The following is a 21,356-nucleotide window of genomic DNA, read 5'->3' as shown; positions in this document are numbered from 1 at the left end:
CTGCCCAGAGGTGCAATAATCACTCTCCAACTCTAAATTGCTCTTATCTGATGTTGTTCAAACTTCCTTTCCTTCTGCAATGCCCAGAGTTTCAGATCAATCATGAGTCATGACTTTGGAATAGGGATTTAGGAACTGAGTTATAAAATTAAAAAGGCAATGGAGATTTGAATATAGGACCACCACACACACACATACACACACAGACACATATACACATAGCCTTTCTAGTATGTCTAATGCAAAGAAGCAAGACAGTTTTACAAGTATTTCTTTGAAACTTGGAGGAGGAGATGATGGGAGGAAGATCATAACATTCTATCTAAAAAAGGAAAATTGCTTGCCTGGTATTCATTATATGCAGCTTAAGTTGTAAAAATGCCATTTATATTGTCTGTATTAATTATATGCCATATATTATTATTTTTTAGTTGATGTTAAAGAATATGAAGAATGTTAAAGAATATGAAAATAAAAAGAATGTCAAGGAACACTGTTGTCTTTGGTTTTTCTAAAAAAATTTCCTAAAGCCTGCAAATTCTAGAAAAATCAAAGTCCTTTGAAAAAAATATTTGGTAGTGATATGGGAATTGTTTGTTTGGGAAGTTTATTCAGTTTAGCAGATATATTTAATGTATATTGATGTATATATATTTATCTTTCTAGATATGTATGTAGGTATACCTATAAAGATCATTTCAAGATTTTTGAGAGTTTATGCAGTCTTAATGGGCAAAATTATATAGAATTTTACCCATAAAAAGCATACTTCTTTAGGAGAGTTACTGAATATGCAATTTTAAGTAGAGAAAAATAAAGTCATGATGAGATATAGATATTGGACATTTGGCTCATAAGCTAGCTGACTTCTGCCCATCAGTCTCCCTGACAAAATTAAAGGTTATTTGAGATTATAGAATATGGTTTTGCTCATTGAAACACCACAGAAGAAAACAGGAAAACAAACAAAAAATTCCTTTAAATATTAAGTGAGGGAAAGGCAAGTCTAAGCGATAAATTAAAATCAATTATGGGCTTTCCAATGCAAAGATTATGGCTATAGTTTAATATTGTTTTAGCAATACAAAATATTTATTAAAGGAGAAGATCAAAGCTAAAATATATCAGCAAGAATTATAATATTTATTGTAGGTACAACTTCTTAAGAAGAAATACATCAAAATAAACTAAGCCTGTTAGTAAATTGTAAAATTGGGACACAAAGGGAATAGGAGCAATAGGATTTGATCTTCGATAAGACATCCATACTTCAAAAATATTTTGCAGATTAATTTACTATGTTAAATCAGCTTTGGAAATGCGTTTTCTCTGGCTTTTGGAAAGAAGAAATCGATACTGTGGTGTTGCAAGGCAGATGGTCCTCGTTTGGCACCTGGAGGTTCACTTCAAGTGTCCCATGTTTTAGTGACTCAGTTAAACATCTATTCCAACATTTTTTGAAGAAATTGTTTTATCTTAAAAACGAAAACTACATACAGCATTTGTTCTTCTTGCTGCTTTTAAATCCTTCTGTGTTCTGAAGTTCTTAAATAAGCATTAAATAATCTATTTATTCTGGGTCATGTCATCTGTAGTAAGAGAATTGAAATTTAAAATGAATAGGGTTTCAGTTTCCTCATTCTTCTAGACTTATAACTACCAATCAAACAATAGTGAAGCAGGTAAAAGGAATGAGAAGGAGAACAACACTTCTGCAGGGAACTTTAAAAATAATATTTTTATTGATTTCAGAGAGGAAGAGAGAGAGAGAGAGAGAGAGAGAGAGAGAGAGAGAGAGAGAGAGATCAGTGATGAGAGAGAGTCATTGATTGGCTGCCTCCTGCATGCCCCACACTGGGAACTGAGCCCACAACCGGGCATGTGCCCTGATCGTGACCTCCGGGGTCATAGGTAGACGCTCAACCACTGAGCCACACCAGCTGGGCTGCAGGGAACTTTTAAAATATTGAACTGTTTCTAAACTAATTGGAAGCTATTATATTAATTACCAACAAATACTAGCCATGTTTGCTTTGCCTATTACACAAATAACATAATAATCCCAAAACATGATTTGGTAGGGGAAATGCCAATTTCTATTTTCTAGTTCCTTAAACTTGAAACCATTATAGCATGATAGCTGTAAAATAGAAATAAAAACTAGGCTGGTATTAGATATAAAATCACGAAAAAGAAAACAAAGGAAATCCCAAACTGAGGAGTGGAGGACTGTTTCTAAATCTACATGAAGTCCTGGCAGGTAAAATAATCCTATGATTGTGTATGTCAGCATTCTAGAATGAAAACTGAATGGAACTCACACATTGTTATTTTACCAAACTAAAGCTGAGGTTAAATACATCATAACCAGCCCAGCCAATGTGGCTCCAGAGCATCAACCCAGGAACCAAGAGGTCACCAGTTCAATTCCCAGTCAGGGTATATGCCTGGGTTGAGGGCTAGATCCCAAATAGGGGGTGTGCAGGAGGCAGCAGGTCAATGTTTCTCTTTAATCATTGATGTTTCTATCTCTCTATCACTCTCCCTTCCTCTCTCTCTAAAAAAATCAATAAAAACATATTTAAAGAAATCATAACCAGGACTTCAATACACCATAGAGAAGTCATTCTTACAAACAGTTGGTACCATGCTGGATAGACAAGAAATATCCAATGACCCCAGTTTAAATGAACGGTGGTATACATATGTAAATACACTGTATAGAATTTAAGTTTATATTAAAAAGACTTCCACGCACTAAACAACAACATTAATTGATTGGCATTCTTTTAATTTGGGTCATATAAGACGACCATCCATGCTGGCCTTCTAAGCTTCCAGAGTGGCCTCTATTCCGGTCAGTATCCCTGATCATTCCCCAGACTAAGTTAGGTCACTCTGTTAATACAGATTCAATAGCACCCTGCTTGTCTTTGGAACACTCAGTAATTGCCTTTTCTCCTCTTGAATTTCTCCTCTTGAATTAGAAGTACCCTGAGGGCAGGGATTGTGTCTGTATTGTTTACTGCTATTCTCTAGTGCCTTGCACAGTGCTTAACATTAATGAATGAATGAATGAATGAATGAATGAATTTGTTAACTTCCTAAGACCATATTTTTTGCTTGTCTCAGTTTATGAGGATTTGGTTTTGGTATTGCTTTTGGCATTTATTTTGGGAAAGAAGACTAATTTAGAAAATGTTAATTATAATGTGATATTTTAATGTCAAAAAATATGACAGAAAGATGAAAAGTGATTGCCTGTTTTTAATAATGGACTCCATGGTATTATTGACAGTGCTTGTGTTTTCTCAAGTAGCTTTCTCAGAATAGTTTCAAGAACTTCAAACATGCCTTTCATCCTCCTGTTATCTCTCCGATATGTGAAGTATTTTCTATATCACTCTATAACAGCTTGGGAGGCAGGCAGGTCTGAAAGGCAGGCGTCCAGAAATGCCTTCCATTTGACCAAGTGTTTGTTTCTAGTTCTGGACTTCGCTCATTTTCATTTGACCTACTCACAGCTTGCTTTACTCAAGGGCACCGTTTTGATTTTTATTTGTATAGCTTTCCATTTTCTATGGTAGAGATTTAAAAAATGACTATACTTGCTTTTTGAATTTTTAAGTTTGCTTAATGCCATGGGAGTTTAACTACCATAATTCACTTGTCATGTCACAATGACAAATAACATTTACATATTTAATTTTATTAATTTATTGTCTTTCTCTTTAGTCTCACTCAGAGACAAGGTGAAAGACTTTTACTAAAGATTCTGCATAATAACATCAACATTAAAAATACCCCAGGAATGAACTTATACCTACTGGGAAAACAGAATTTTCCTCAGGAATTATTATTGGCTATATGTAGCTCAGTCAAGTAAAGTGACTGCACATAAGCACATATGTTTCACCTGTACCTACTACATACACGCTCATAGTTGTGTACCCCCACCTTCAAGGATATTGTTCCAATCTCTGATATACTTTGTATCCTTAAAATATATAGACCTAACAACATATAGTTCTACTAGAGGCCCAGTGCATGAAATTCCCTCAGCCCGGCCTGCACCCTCTCGTAATTCGGGACCCCTCAGGGGATGTCTGACTGCCAGTTTAGGCCCGATCCCACAGGAATCCCTGTAGCCGGACATCCCTCTCATAATCCGGGACCACTGGTTCCTAACCGCTCATTTGCCTGCCTGCCTGATCACCCCTAACTACTCTGCCTGCCTGCCTGATCGCCCCTAACTGCTTGCCTGCCTGCCTGATCGCCTCTAACCACCTCTGCCTCGGCCCCCGCCATTGCGGCTTCATCCGGAAGGACGTCTGGAAGGTTGTTCGGCTATCTGGTGTAATTAGCATATTATGCTTTTATTATTATAAATATTTCAATATAAAGATGAAAAAATAAAATCTTGGCATTTGGGACAATATGGATGGATCTCAAGGGTAAAATGCTAAGTGAAATAAGTCAGAGAAAGACAATATCATATGATCTCAGGTATATGTGAAATTTAAAAACAACAATAAAAACCAAAGTTCATAGAAACAGAGAACAGAGTGGTGGTTGCCAGAGGGTGGGTGAGTGGTGGTGAAGGGAGGCAAAGGTACAAATTTCCAGTTATTAAATACTTAAATCCTGGGATGTAATGTACAGCAGTGATTGTAGTTAATATTTCTGTATTGCATATTTAAAAGTTGCCAAGAGAGTAGATTTTAAAAGTTCACATCACAAGAATATGGTGTATGGTGATGGATGTTAATTAGACTTCTTATGGTGACCATTTCACAATATATACAAATATTGAATCATTATGCTGTACATCTGAAATTAATGTAACGTTATATGTCAATTATACCTCGATAATAAAAAGAAAAAAGATTGAAAGAGAATGTCTCTGAATTTATCAGGACTCCTTAGATTTTTAGAAACCCAGTAAGTTACAATTTATAAAGCTATTGGAAAATTATCAGTTTTGAACCCGGGGTATACTATTTTAAAGGACATGGTATCTTTAAAAAACAACAACCCCAAAACCTAATAAATTAAGGTAGCTTCTCCTATGAATCACATTGGAGACTTGAAGGACTTCCATGTCCAGTGAAGAGAAACCCTAAGGCAGATTCCCTTTCCCTCCTTGATTCCTCTTCAATAATGAAATTTCACCTTTTAGGAGCCCTAGCTATGTACTGCAGGTCTGCAGTAATCCAACGGCACAAGAAAACCTAAAATCAATGTTTAATGAAAATTTGGTCTTTTTTATAATCCTCACTGGTGGATATTTTCCCCATTGATTTTTAGAGAAAGTGGAAGGGAGGGAAGAGGGGGGAGGGGGAGAGGGAGAGAGAAAGACAGACAGACAGACATTGCATGAGTGCTTCCCTCATTCGCTCCAACCAGGGCCAGGGATTGAACTGCAAGTGAGGTTTGTGCCCTTGACTAGGAATCAAACCAGAGATCCTTTGGTCTGCGGGCCGACGCTCTAATCACTGATCCAAACCCACCAGGGCAAAAATGTGGTAACTTTAATGCACTTCAGAGTAAGTACTTTTTTGTTTATTATATTTTCTTTACAAGATGATATACTCTAAATAAAATATCCTTGGGCTTCCTTCCCCACCAAATGAAGATTTCTAGTATCATAATGAGCAACCTGCCAGCTGATGTAGAAAGTGGGGAAGCATTATTAGCTAGGAAATACTCAAAATGGCAAAAGAAAAAGGAAAATATGCAAGTAAGGATCCTTCTAACTGTGGGGAGCATCCTTAAATGATCCATTTAGTGGTTTTTGTTTTGTCCTAATAGTTCTTTAGGAAAGCTCCTCTTCACATTTTCAGAACGCAGAGGGAAGCTCTAGAAGCAGCTGTCCTATTTGCTTTGTTGGATGGGCCTCGCAGCCCTGTGGCCTGTGGTGACTGCTGGTGTTTCAGGCTTCTCTTATCTGTTGCGGGAACTGGACTATCGTCAAGTCCATTGAAGAGCCCTTATTTCTGTAGCCGAAGAGGAGATGGGAGGGCAACAGTCCTGCAGGCGCACACCCGCCCAGACGACGTTTTCTTCTCCAGGAACATGGAAAGGACACTCATGGGGAAAGGTGTAGGGAGACAAACCGATGGCCACTTCCGAGGGGGCAAAATTTGATCCCTTTGTGCTCTTATCTACATCCACTTCCAGCTTGACGGATTTACCTCTGCTGGGTTTCAGAGGTGGCAAAAAGGAGAGGAGGAAACGCTTGGTGTGAGTGCTGGTGGCAATGAATGAGTGTCAGTGGATGGGTCTCAGGGAGACAGCTCTGATAACAGCCTTAGTTCCTGATTGGATGTCAGATACTATCAGACCCAGCACAGCAGATGCACACAGCACTCCGTCAATCGCAACCATCCAAAGAGTGCACCAACAACATGTGCTTCTTGTTCCTTCATTCGTTCATGCATTCATGTGCAAATCATGTTTGAGTGCTACCATGGGCCGGGCACTGTTCTGAACACAAGGGTTATAGCAATGAACAAAACAGCCCCAAATCCTGCCCTTTAGAAGCTTAGGTACATCCGAATGGAGCCTATACTCTCTACCGTCTTATGACGTGCTGAAAATGCCAGGCCATTTCCCAGAAGTCTGATAATACAAATGATTCTAATTAAAGAAAAATTAATATAGGAACATTTCTGCCTTAGTTTTAGGGGGGAAAGGAGAGAATTTGAATTTAAATATTAAGTGTTTAATGAAATTAAACCACAAAGATCTATATAATTACATTCCATTGCATATGTATGCCACCAAAAAATATTACCATTGTAGTGCTGTGGAAGGTGGGACAAAATTCGAGGAAAATTCAGAATCCAGATTTTCTTAGAATTCTATATTGATTATAAAATACTAGAGGCCCGGTGCATGACATTGGTGCACTCTGGGGAAGGGGGGGCGGTGTGGAGTCCCTCAGCCTAGTCTGTATCCTCTCCCAGTCTGGGAGCTCTCAGGGGATGCCCAACTGACAGCTTAGGCCTAAGCCGGCAGTCAGACATCCTTAGCGCTGCCACAGAGGCGGGAAAGGCTCCCGCCACCACCGCTGCTCTCGCCAGCCATGAGCCTGGCTTCTGGCTGAGTGGCGCTCCCCCTATGAGAGTGCACTGACCACCAGGGGAAGCTCCTGTGTTGAGCATCTGCCCCCCTGGTGGTCAGTGTGTGTCAGAGCAACTGGTCAGTTCTGCTGTTCGGTTGATTTGCATATTAGCCTTTTATTATATAGGATTAAACAGTCTTAGAAACCATGCGTAGTTTTGACTTGTATTCTGTTTCATTTCACATAAACAAGAGCACAGGCTCCTGGAGTCATTCGGCCTATTTTCTGTCCACTTCTACAAAAGGCCATGACTCAGCCCCCCACAGGTCCCCCAGAGGCTGCTCACCTCTGTTTATTGCCACCAGGTCACTGATGTGGCTCCACAGGGGTAGCAGCTGCCTCTGCGCTGGCCCCTCTCCTCCGTCCAGGCTGTCTCCCTAGAAAGGTGTCCTCGATGCCTTTCCTCATGACATGCCCTCCCGACTCCCATCTTCTCTGCACACTGTGCCAAAGCGGACCTCCCCCACGTCACTCTCCTCCAATGGCTTCCTGCTCCAGAAGGTCCCATCAGGCCCGCCTCCTCGCCTTCCGGGCTTCTGAACGCCAAACCCCTTCTCTAGTGGCTGCTTCTCCATTCCAACTCTAGGAGTCGAATCACCGGGTCATGTGATAATTGTATTTTTTACTTAATAGGGAACTGCTGAACTGTTTTTCACAGAGGCTGCACCATCTCACATTCCCACCAGCAATGTAGGAGGGTCCCAGTTTGTCTGCATCTTAGCCAACATTTGTTACTTCCTGTTTCTTAAATTACAGCCATCCTAGTGCGTGTGAAGTGGTAGCGCATTGTGGTTTTGAGTTGCATTTCCCTGGTGGCTAGTGACATGGCACATCTTTTCATGTACTTGTTGCCATTTGTTTATCTTCTGTGTATTGATTTGCAAATGATTTCTTCCTCTCTGTGGGTTGTCTTTTCTACTCTCTCAACAACACACAAAATTTTAATTCTGATTAAACCCAATTTACCTAGCTCTTCTTTTGTTGGTGTCATATCTAAGAATCCATCGCCAAATCCAAGATCCTGGACATTTACACCGATGTCTTCTAATATTTTTATAGTTTCAGCTCTTAAATGTAGATCTGCGATTCATTTTAGTTCATTTTTGCATAAAGCGAAAGGTAGGGGTCCAATTTGATTCCTTTTCACATGGATATCCCTTAGTCCGGGCATCATTTGTTGAAGAGATTATTCTTTCCCTCATTCAATTTGGAAAGCTTCTAGTTGAAGGCATTTTACTTACTAATTATATACTGCTATTTTTTTAAGTTGTTCATACATATGTGTCTTCCCTCTATAAGTAGACAGGACCCCGTTCAAGGAAGGAGACTTACTTCTTTTATGTTTCTTGTGTTTTTTTTTTTTTTTGGGGGAAGGGCTAAAATGGTTTCCAAATTGGGGAAAAAAGGAACCAAAGTAAACTCAAGCTTTTGACCCAGGAAAATCAGTATAATTTATTTAAAAGATAAGGTATAAGTTTTTAAAATATAAAATGAATAAGAAAGTCTCTGCTCTCAAGATGCTCACAACCTACTGTATAAGAATGTTCACAGCAGCTGAACAATAGCTAAAGGGTAAACTATATTTCGCAATAAATATATTTTCACAATAGCTGAAAAGTGTAAGTAATCCAAATGTTCATGAATGGATAAATGGATAAATAAATGTAGTATAAGCATACAATGGGATATTATCCAGCCATAGCAAGGAATAAGATACTGATACATGTTCCAACATGGATGAAACTCTAAATTATTATGCTAAATGAAAAAAAAAAACAGACACAAAGGTCACATATTATATAATTCCATTTATATGAAATACCCAGAAAAGGCAAATCCATAGAGACAGAAAGATTAGTGATTTGTAGGCACTGAAAGTTAGGGAAATAAATGGGGAGTGACCACATAATGGGGAAGGGGTTTCCCTATGAGGTGATTAAAATGTTTTGGAACTAGATGATAATGATGGTTGCACAACACTGTGAATATACTGAATGCTCCTGAATTGTACATCTTAATATGGTGAATTTTATGTTTATGTGTAGTTTACCACAAAAAAATAAAATTAAATGGCTGATATTGGTTCTGAGAGTGGGGTGTCAGTGAAGGCTTTTTTGAACAAGGTGGGCTTCTGATCACAAAGAAGATGTAAATTTTGAATTTTCAGGAAAGAAGGATAAGGATGACCCCGATGAAGATGGAAATTTGAGCAGAATAACTGTGGAACAAGTGGAGCTCATGTGGAAAAGCGAAGGAAAGTCTCTCATTCTACAATTCTGATCTAAGCAAGATTTGCTTTAAATCACTAAGTATATTTTCATCAGAAACCAAATCCTCCTACATTGTTAAATATAACTCTCAATAAGTGAACACACAAAATAGGATGGTATACTCTTTCGACTTTATAATAAGATATTATTGCCTTATCACCCTTGGGGAAAAAAAAGCATATATATTCCTTGTGATCACTCACAGTTCATCAATTTTTATAACATTTGTTTTACAAATACTGTGTTCCTGTGGAGGACAGAGGTGGGGACACCCACAGCATATTTATTTTTTCTCCATCCAGAGCGAATCCATACATCATTGCATTAGGAGCTAATTTGTCTTTGATTTATTATTGCAGTGAAGTGCAACTTGAAATATCCAGCGTTTGAAACAGGGATTGTTAATTGTTTGCATGGAGATCAATAGCCGTGAGAGGTACGACTGGCCCTGCAGCCTCGCAGCAGCCTCAGCCCAGAATGTCAGCAAGACAGGCTGGGGGCTGAGTGATGAAAGGCAACCCCACATAAGAAGGTGTTAGCTGATTGCCTTTTAAACTTAATGGCGTAGATTTGGGCCGACGAGCCCTGGAGGGTACACCTGTGTACAATGCGGTGAAGGGACTATCTTGGGAGTCTTCAGTTCCTGGTCACTTGAAACTCACTGGGGTTTCTCTGCCCTAAACGGAGGTCATCACTTTTCACAAGTTCTCCCCACAAACTAAACAAAAAGCTATTGTGTCACCACCTCAGTCTCCCTGTGGGGGATGTTGGACACCACTGACCTGGATGATTGCTGCTGGCAGCACACCCAAATAGAGACAAGGAGGCTGGGAAGAGACCTCAATATCTGGCTGACCACCAGAATCCTCACTCAGAGACCCATGCACTCACTGGGCAAAAGGACTTCCGAAGGGCTTCCATTTCTTGATGTCAAGCGAAGCATTGCCAAGGAGAAGTTACACTTAGCTATTCTTCTAAGAGATTGAAATCCTGATATCAAAGAAGGCCTTGGTGCTGTTATCATCAGCTGATATTTACTTGGAAACCTTTGGCGTGCAAGGTACGGTGCAACAGAATATATCCAGAGAGATTTTTATCCTCAAAAACATATTATTATTAAATCTCTTGATTACCTACCTTTTCAATCATAAATAAGACAAAGGAAAAAGTGGTTAGTGTACATTATCCTATATTGGATCTTGAGCTACTGTGCTAAGTGTTTGAGAGGAACATTACAATCTGCACTAGTATTTTGTTGAATATACTGATGATGTTTTATGTAGGTTAGACACATCTTTTAAAAGGCAAGTAAGATTTTCTTTTTTTGTCTGTTCCCGTGAGTCCTGGCCATCCAATTGCTCCTTCACCAGAAGTTTCCAAATTTTACTTGTGAAAATTTCAAAACTGCCTCTGAGCACCACTTGGGGATTCCAGAACTCTTGCTTCTCACTGGTTTCCCTGTTGCTTCTGTGGCTTGTTCTCCTGTGACACTGTCTTTCCACACCATTCTGCGTTTTAGGTACTAGAACATTCTGTGAGTCTTCTTTCTCTGTTATAAGAAGCAGCTTAGGATGTGGAATCAAAGAAACCTGGCTGAAATCCTAGTTCTGTCAGTTACTAGTTCTGTGACCTTCTGCAGTCTTTTTATATGTTTGTGCCTCAATTTCTTCACTTGCAAAATGGGAAGGGTAACACTATAGGTTTGTTAAAGGATAATGTGAAAGCCCTGGCAGGTATTGCTAAGTGGTTAGAGCATCAGCCTGTACACCAAAGGGTCGCAGGTTCAATTCCTGGTCAAGGGCACATTTCTGGGTTACAGGTTTGATCCCTGGACCCAGTAGGGGTGTGTGGGGGAGGCAACCAATTGCTATGTCTCTCTTACATTGATGTTTCTCTCTCTCTCTCTCTCTCTCTCTCTCTCTCTCTCTCTCTCTCTCTCCCCCTCCCTCCCTTCCACTCTCTCTAAAAATTAATGGAAAAAGTATCCTCAGATGAGGATTGGGGGGAAAAAAAAGGATAATGTGAAAGACTATATATAAACCACTCATTACAGAGCAGCGCACCTAAGTAGGAACTCAATAAAACTTGTTCCCCTGGTCCATCAAACTGGCCCTGTCCCCCAGTCCCTCAGTTGGTGCCAAATACCTTGGGCAGCATTTCTGTACCATAAGGCAGCTATACTTTCTTTAAAGAACAGTGAATGTTCAGTCTATATAATAAAAGGCTAATATGCAAATCGACCGAACAGCGTAACGACTGGTTGCTATGACACACACTGACCACCAGGGGGAAGGCATTCAACGCAGGAGCTGCCCACAGGGGGAGCACTGCTCAACCAGAAGCCGAGCTTGTGGCTAGTGAGTGCAGTGGTGGCAGTCAGACATCCCCCAAAGGCTCCTGGACTGCGAGAGGGCGCAGGCCGGGCTGAGGGACCCCCTCCCCCAGTGCATGATTTTCATGCACCGGGCCTCTAGTTTAAAATAGCACAATAATCTGTTTGCCTGGTGAAGCCTTGCTTTTTGTGTTATGTCTATTTTGATCATTCCCTTGCTATTTTTCTGCATTGCCACCAGAATTAAAAATTTAGAAGAAAATTGATCACCAATGATATTCATCAAATATGGTAAAAAGTGCACATAAGACTAACTTTAACTTAATGTTCTAAACCAAACTATCAACATTAATTGGTATAGAAATATTTCTTTGTATACATTTTTGCTTAGGAAACTTTAAAAAAGAATTACTTGGTTGGCTAACACCTTTGGAATGTCAATTTCTAATAAACAACGAGTACTCCATTTTATTGGCCTGCTAGGAATACATATATGTGAAAGTAGAGCATTGTAATTTGAAAAAATTATTTTAGCCTTAAAGTCTTTAAAACTGGCTTCAACTGTTCCTACTTTATATTGCTTTTAATTTTTCAGTGGTTAATACATTTCAGTAAAATGTGGAGAGTTTTAAATTACACAGTAAAACAGAAGCAAATCAAGAGATTTCCTAAAAATGTGAGGAATGTCTGAAACCTACTCTAATAAAAAAGAAAATGTACCGAGAGTATGTTTAAGAAGCTGTTTCTTTTTGCATTTATTTTATCCTGAATTGCCATGATTAACTTATGTGATTTTTGGAATGACTATAGGCCCTTAGGGCATATAAACTATCTGACGCAAAAACAGCTTTTTAAAAATAAAAACATTTGGGACCCTTTGATTATAAGAAGTTAGTATTTCACATAAACGGTTGCCATTTGGTATCTGGTGGTTGCAGAGTACGGTGGTCATCAGGGCTGCTCGCCAGTTCTGTTCCCGGCCCTTCTTGAAGACAGCTGTGCCCATATGGCTTGCTGTGGCTCATAGACCATTGCGAAGCAGAGGTCTTTAAGGGCTAGTGAGCAATTCACCTGTCCCACCACTATGGAAACACTGCAGGAAAAATGATGCCTGCTTATGATATATGTGCATCCGGGGTGAGTGGAATATGGAGACAGGAAAGGTGAGAGAGCCTGGAAAAAGAGTGGTCAAGGAAGCTTATGGAGACATGCAGTGCCAGGCACGAGTGTTTAAACTGCACTCCAAAAGCAATGGAGAAACTTCTGAAGGTTTGTGAGCAGAGGAATAAAGTGACCAGAACTGGGCCCCAGTAGATCCTGGAGAAGTTTTGAGATTCATGCTAGAAAACGCCCAATCACAAGGACCTTGGCATTAAGGGTGATTGTGATGACAGCTCAGAAAGGAAAGAGGAGAAGCAGGGCTCCATCAGACACTAATCTGCGGGCACCTTGCTACTGGACTTCCTAGCTTCCAGAACTGTGAGAAATCACTGTTGTTTAAACAAATAATAATTACAATATATTAATTTTAAAAAAACAAATAAAAGAGACAAAAAGGTTACTTAGATCCAGGTGAACCTTAAAAGAATGACTCATTTACTCTTCTAAGGCTGCTGAAATTCTTTGGGGAAATAAAATAAAAATTAAGTTCATTTTGTTCTATAAAGCAACCATAAAGTTCTTATAAACATAGTGAATCTTCTATAAAAGTGAATATCTATTGGGTTTTGAGACATCAGCAGATGGAATCTATTTTCTAGAGGTTCTCATAGCCTGTGCACAGATTTTACTCCTGTGGGCCAGAAGAGCTTATCCATCAAATAAATGACCACCAACTCTCATTAATTTTTTGGCTTCTTGGCTGCTGTTGGAGGAATGTAAAATTCTTTGCAAAGTGAGAACAAATGGTGCAGACTCATCTGTTTATGAAGGGCTTGAGAGCCTAAGAAGTATCTGAACGCTACAAACATCAGTGACATTAATTTCAGAAAAATATCTGTGATTGTTTATGGGCATGGCAGACTTAGACAGGTTTTGACATGTGTATTCATGTCCGGCAGGACTTGGACATGGGGTGGGGAGCTTTAAGTGGTCGTCAAAGGAGAATTCTATTCTGGGAAGGTCCTGATTTGTTTTTCCTGCACTGCCCACTTCCTTCCTCAAGGAGCTACTTCCTCCTAAACAATATTTCCTCACTCCCCAATATTATCACAGGACAGCATGCTCAGCAAGGACGAGATATGGCAGTATCCACGGAGCCAAGTGCTTACAGATTTTCTCTCTTCTCACTATCTCTATTGTAGCTGCTCCTCCCAGGGCCAAAGGTCAAGTAATCCATCCCATACTATTATTATACTTTAAGTAAATTAAGCACCAAAGACAAAGCTAAAAAACAAAGTTGGAAACTTCCTCAGGAATTTTCTAGGTAATTGTGGAAGATGGACTCTTGGAGTAGAGACCCCATCATTCTTTGCTTTGCTAGGTTTTCAATAAGTTTTCCTATCTATATCAGGAAATGGAAGGCCAATTTGAAGAATTTCCTCAAGAGCCTAGATACTTAACCTCAACTAACTAAAGTCTATGGCATGGGGCGGAAATGTCTGTTTCTTCTATACCTCTGTGTGATTTTAAATAGAAAGCTGATGTTCTTATGCAAAGGTGAGAGTTCTGCCTTTTAGAAAATCCTATTTCTTTTTCAAAGTGGCTCTTGACAGAGAGCAAGTTCCCCTGGATTGCTGAAGGAGCCCAGGACGCCCTCAAAGGCTTCACTCTCTAGGCACTCCAACCAATGTAATCATCACATTTACATTTGAAGATTTCCCAAACAAGGTAAGTCAAGAGTTTAGGAAGGAATGTGAACCACCAGGCTGGCACCTACAACCAAAGAGGGCAAACATCCCATTCCCCCTCTTCCCCCTGAAAAAGGAATTTCTGACCTCACCTCTGGTTAGAAGGAAGCTAAGAAGAACTCCAAATTGAATGTATAGCATGTAGAAGGGGAGGTGACTATGCCCAAGAGTTTATTTTTGGCAAAAAATATCAACAACAGTAGATATTTTATTTTTTTCCACAGTTGGAGAATTACTTTTTTTCAAAAATTGATTCATCAAGTAACCCTCTTGGTTGATATTATTTTTGGTTTATATTTGAGTTTTCTCTCAAGAATGAGAGGTGCTTTCACATAGTTTTTCATATTCTAGTAGAGACAGAGAAATCAGTGCTGCTCACATAACCTTGAATAGCACCAACGCTCATATAGAACTTTATAATTTGTAGTGATCTGCCCTATCATTTCATTTAATGATAAATGAAATGGATAAAATTGACTTAGGGAACAGCTACCTTTTCCCACAGTTGACCTACATGGTCAGATTGAATGGTCAAACTTCAGTTCTGGAAATGGGAATTTCTCTTTCCAGACCGTCAGTTTGTCCTTTGGGGAGATGCTAATGGCATCTCTTGGGAGTCACAAGTACATGGCAATCGTAGATCTTAGATTTTCGAGGATGGTCTCTTTCTCTCTATAATATTCTCTATTGTCAAACCATGTGACCGGTTTCATTGCAGAAAACACTTTCTCTATGGAGGCTACTCTTGTCACAAATATAACTTTGAGTTCCCCCGACTCTTTGTGGTTTTGATCACCTTGAAAAATGCTTGGATTTTGATCTGAGGGTATCGTCTGTTCTACTTTAGTAGATTGTCCTGGGTGTAGACTTAATTGATTCTGAGCTTTCTTCAAGTGGTTCAAATCCAAGTCTTGGGTACCCATGAACTATTACTGGGAGGTGGTAATCTCCATGAACAACTGTAGCAAAAAACTGGACACAAATGAGAAATAGTTCATTAGTACTCTGTGTAGAGTAATGGGGAATGGGGATGGGACTGACTACTGAGCTTCATCTGAATTCTCTGTTTACTACAATAATAACATTAATAAGAACACCTCCTCTTACATATAGTCTTACATGTAGTTCTACATATAGTTTTACATGGTGATTAGTCAACAAGACCTGGACCACCATATCATTATTGCTGCTTCTCTCCTATTCAGATACCAGGAGGCCACATCTTCTCTTATGCCCTTCTCCCCTTTTATTTAAGCACAAATCCACACCATCTCAGAGATCATGTGGCAGAACCTATAGGCCTGAAAAGCTTGGAACAGACATCTTAGTGGATTTCCTAGATGATAAAGTTGAGGCTGGGAGAAGTTTGCAATTTGCCCAATATCACACAGTAATGGCAGAGCAGCATGCACAATTATTTTATTTTCTTTAAAAAAAATATTTTATTGATTTTTTACAGAGAGGAAGGGAGAGGATAGAAACATCGATGAGAGAGAAACATCGATCAGCTGCCTCCTGCAAACCTCCTACTGGGGATGTGCCCGCAACCAAGGTACATGCCCTTGGACCAGAATCGAACCTAGGACCTTTCAGTCTGCAGGCCGACGTTCTATCCACTGAGCCAAACCGGCTAGGGCCACAATTATTTTCTTGAACATCTATGTATATATATGTTTGTGAAAAACAACAACAACAACAACAAACAAACAAACCTGAAGATACAGGCTCTATGGTCATACTGAGTTCCCTACATCAATACACACTCTCAGGGGGATCCACCTGTGTGTTGTAAGACATGACAAAAATTAAAGTTTTTTGAATATTTTATATCATTTAATCATAACTACAGACAATTTATTATGACATAAGCAATTGTTTTGCTTCTCATCTCACTTTTACGTATCACATATAAATGTATAAGTTATAAAAAAGGAAACTGTTTTACACAACTGGTTTGATGGCTTTCATATTTCATTGAGTAAACTTTGGCCTGAATATTTCGGCATTTACGTAGCTGGTGTTTAGGCTGAACTTAGTCTTAAGTGTGACAAAGTACTTCACCAAATGTCTAGACCCTGTTCCCTTTCCTTCCATTTTTTTCCCATTAGTAATTGGGATAACGGTAATATTTCATATAGCTGTTAAGAAAATGACAAGAGATTATGTATACAGGGTAGGTACTCTGTAAATCCTAAATCTACATAAAAACATGAGTAATTATTATTGTTGCAACAAAACTAAAGTGGCCATAGTACCTTTATTTACTAGGTTCTTTGTCTAATATTATTAGGGCTCCCCTCCCCACTTTTAGTTTGTATATTTGGCAAGAGAGGGTTCTGAAATACATTTTATGTCTTCTATTATGACTCATTATTTCTTTTTAGGAGTTTCCTCTTTATATAAACAGGAAACACACAATTATCCGAGAACATCTAGATAACATCAAAAAGAGAAAAAAATCTGCAAATTACATACTTAATAAAGGATTTGTATCTAGAATATATAACAATGCAAGACTTGGTAATCAAAAGAAATAACCCAATTAAAAATGGGCAAAAGACCTGGATAGACATTTCTTCGGGGAAGACATACACAAGGCCAATAGGGATGATAAGATGCTCACTATCACTAGCCATGCATATAGAATGGGAAATGCAAATCAAAACCACAGAAAGATGCCATCTCAAACCTGCTAGGACAGCTATAAACAAAAAGTCAGACAGTAACAATTGTTGGTGAGGACGTGGAGGAATTGGAACTCATACTCTGCTGGTGATAAAGTAAAATTGTATAACTGCTTTGGAAAATAGCCTGGCAGTTCTTCAGAAGGTTAAATATAGAGTTATCATATGACCCAGCAATTCCACTCCTAGTTATATGCCCAAGAGAAATGAAAATATATGCACACTCAGCAACTTATATATGAATGTTCATAGCAGCATTGTTCATAATAGTAAAAACAACCCAAACTGATCCATCAACTAGTAAATAAAATGTGGCATATATATATATATATATATATATATATATATATATATATATATATATATATATTTGTGTGTGTATGTGTGTGTGTGTGTGTGTGTGTGTGTGTGTATGAAATGGAATATTATTTGGCAATAAAAATAACATGCTAACACATGCTATAAAATTATGACACTTGAAAATATGACACTAAGGGAAAGAAGTCAGTCATAAAGGACCACATGTTGTATAATTCCATTTATATGAAATATTCAAAATAGGCAAATCCTTAGAGATAGAAAGTAGATCAGTGATTAGTGGTTGCCTAGGATTGGGACAAGGGGTTGAGAGAAGGGGAGAAGGGGACTTGGGGGATAATGGAAAGTGATTGCTAATGGGTACAGAGTTTTCTGAGATGATGAAATGTTCTATAATTGTGCAACTCTGTGAACATACTAAAATGATTGAATTATATACTTTATATGGGTGAATTAAATAGTATGTGAATTATGGAGAGAGGGAGAGAGAGAGAGAGAGAGAGAGAGAGAGAGAGAGAGAGAGAGAGAGAGAGAAGAGAGAATTATTTTTCCTGGATTCTAAATTTTACATGAAATTTCCTCAAGTGAAAGCGGATAACTTTACAAAATGCTAAGAAGCTCTCTACCTCCAAGCTAATGAAGAGAACCTGGCCCCTAAAAATCTAATGATAAATTCTGAAAGTTTTCATTTCCCTCAAATTGGTGACCTGCAGTTTTGGGGGAACATTTACATCTTGGAGCAGATGGATTAGCAAAATGAATTTGGCCCCAAGTGGATCAAAGAACCTAATGGCCAAAAGCTTTGATGTTGTCAAACAACTAACCAAATAACATGTTGGATAAAAAGAAAACAGATGTACAGACACCGCGGACGAGGCTTTGATCTCCTCCGTGGTGGCTGCCTGCTCATAAAGGACACTGGGAACTTTGTTGCTCTTCCTAATGAGCCTTCCCTGCTTTATTAGGTTCACTGATTTCATGCACACCAAACAGGCGGGAAACGGCGCTGCTTTCTAAGAAAGGACTTTGATGTTTGTCTAATACTAGCCAATAAACCATTCCTTGCACTCTCAGCCAGTAAATAGTGATTATAGGATATCTTCAAAAAATGCTATATTCAGTCTCTGCTGGTGTGAAACGGTGGCAGCCAAGAGTCAAGAACACCTTGGAAGTCCTAATCAGATGCATGCAACAATTTGCTTTTGAATACACACACACACACACACACACACACACACACACACACACACACATACACACACACACTGATAACTCATAAAGCCAGTTTAGGTTGCAATGCATCTAGGAGAGGTAATGTCAGTCCTTTCAGGGCTTGACAGTTGGGGAGTTGAGGGGAGATAGGCTGCCTAAATGAAGTTAAGTAAAGGTGGCCTCAATCCTCAGAGAGACAGAATTTTTAGGGTTACCTTGTGAAGCAATACCACGCCAAAGGGTTTTAGGCGTTTGCCACTTGGCCTGTGGTGTGGAGAAGGGAATGGTGGGTCACTGTGTCACAAACACACATGTATCACCAAAGAGCACTAGCCTTGGAATCAAAGGAATGTGGAGTCAAAGGAATTTGGTCAGGATCCCAGATTCACCATTGGCTACTGTGCGTTTTTAAAAATATGTTTTTATTGATTTCAGAGAGAGAAAGGGAGAGGGAAAGAAAGAGACAGAAACATTCTTGAGAGAAACACTGATAGGGTGCCTCCTGCCTGCCCCCTCCTGGGGATCAAGCCTGCAACCCGGGCATGTGTCCTGACTGGGAATTGAACCCTGACCTCCTGGTTCATGGGACGATGCTCAGCCACTGAGCTTCACTGGCCAGGTGACTACTGTATATTTTGGGCGAATTACTTAACCTAACTCTTCTGTGACTTCCTTTGTTTAATGAGATGATCTCTAGAGTTTCTATTTCTATGTATTTTAAGTTTTAAAAAAGATACAGATCCGTTATTATTTCCTAATTTACAAAAGGAATATATGTTACTTATAGAAAACACAGATAAGCAAAGAGTTGGAAAATTCTTTTACTTTTATTAGTCCTTGATTTTTCATAATCTCATACACAAAGTCAAAAATTGTTAGAGCAGAGAGATAGGGCAGCAGTTATATGGTCCAACCCTCTTATTAAACAGATGAGGAGACTGAGATATGACTTGTCCAAGGTTACACAGCATACATTACTGAGCACATCACTGTGCTCAAGTAGTTGAAAATGTCGTGTCCTCTAATTGTTTGCAAATGGCGTATTTTGATCTTTTCCTTGAAAGATTCCTATGAAAGTATGAACTTTAAACCATAATTTTCCTATGTAGATGGACATGGCTATATTTTCTTTACATAGGGAATCTGTAGATATTTTTTTATAGGTTGCTGGAGCCAGCTGTTGGTGTCTCCCGAAAACACAAATAACCCAAGGGTCCCTGCACATCTGGCACATCCAACTTAGCCCCCGGTGTTCAGTTTTGTTCACCCTACGACTGTCACAATGGCCCTTCTTGGGTTCTTAGTTCTTTGGTCAAGGTAGTGGCAGCTGTTCTTCAATTAAAGAGGTGACCCCATTTCACCTGGCCGTTGGCGTCTGCAGCAGACACAGGATGAGGTCAGTGACAAATCAATATCAGGAGAGGAAGTAGCCAAGCTTCCTGGGAGGGGAGATACAGACAGTCTTGGACCTCTGAATGCTGAGGTTGGGTAGGGATGATGTGTGGGGACAGTTTAGGATTTTCTTCCTCTAGTCAGTCACACACACAAAGTAAGTAGGGAGTCATTCTTTGCCATTCCAACCGCATGATTCCACTGAAGTCTCAGAGTGTGAAGAGAACTGTGGCTGAAAGGTTGCCTGCCATTACCCACATTCATTTCAGGTGACATTAATGTTGCCTTGGCAGTTGTAGAAATATCATATTGCATTAGTCAGAGTTTTTAGAAGCAGCTATTTATCTTCTTATGTTGTCTCCTTCTGTGCTAAGTGGAACTTTTTTTTTATTGTATAGGAAATAATTTTCCACTTGTTGGTCTGTTTGTTTGCTTTCCCTCAAGGAGCAACACTATTTATGGAAGGAATAGTGGCATAATACATAAAATTAAGTATTGAAAATATAGTACGTATTCCCACTTTTGACCACTGTTAAATAGACATTTCACAACTCTGGCTTATATTTGCTTACAATGGTTGGTCATTGTTACCCTCATTTCAGACACTCAGATTTATCTGAGAGAAATTTCAACACATTATTAGTACATTTTCTTTTTTCCTAATAGTTATTTTTTTTTCTGAAAAAATACATTTTAAACCTGGATATTATTTTTAAAGTACTTTATTTGAATCACGGAGTATATTCATAAATGAGAATTTGCATAGGATAAGAATTTACTTCATAGAAAATTCAAATACAGGTTCTATTATCTCCCAATCAGCTATGTACCTCATCTTCTATCACACTGCTTCAGTTTCAATAAAATATTTCAGCACATGAATGAAAGGAAAATAATTTAACCTGTCATCTGGATATTTCGTCAATGCAATGTTTTGATACTTGGATACGCCTGAATTGTTCATTTTCATCCAGCTGTTTGGTATTAAATAAACAAAACCTTCATCTGTCATAAATCCTTAGAGTAAGAGTCTTGAACGGAGGATCTGGTTGCAGAGAGATGAATTCTATTGGTTTATTGTCTCTCAGGCTCATAAAATACCACTGAATGCCTTGGAAGTCTCAACCACTCACAAGCTATAACAAGTAAATGTTTTCTTTTGATTTTGTCTTT

The 21,356-nt window shown here is 39.0% G+C and overlaps 1 protein-coding gene across 3 annotated transcripts in view; it reads right to left on the bottom strand.

Moving 5' to 3' along the window:
* Positions 1-21,356, bottom strand: part of DLC1 (DLC1 Rho GTPase activating protein) — a 371,866-nt gene that overhangs the window by 107,513 nt on the left and 242,997 nt on the right. The window contains exon 6 of one of the 3 annotated variants that reach the window (XM_079778921.1): positions 14,734-15,549. The exons of the other annotated variants lie outside the window; for them this stretch is intronic. Coding sequence (XP_079635047.1) covers positions 15,476-15,549 — 74 coding nt within the window. The 3' untranslated portion in view covers positions 14,734-15,475. Of the gene's footprint in view, positions 1-14,733; positions 15,550-21,356 lie in introns of those variants that run through there. 3 annotated transcript variants of the gene reach the window in all.

Source organism: Cnephaeus nilssonii (assembly GCF_951640355.1).
Source record: "Cnephaeus nilssonii genome assembly, chromosome: 8".
Taxonomy (NCBI): Eukaryota; Metazoa; Chordata; class Mammalia; order Chiroptera; family Vespertilionidae; genus Cnephaeus; species Cnephaeus nilssonii.
The sequence above is the reverse complement of the archived record's forward strand: the minus strand, read 5'-3'. Positions and strand labels throughout refer to the sequence as shown.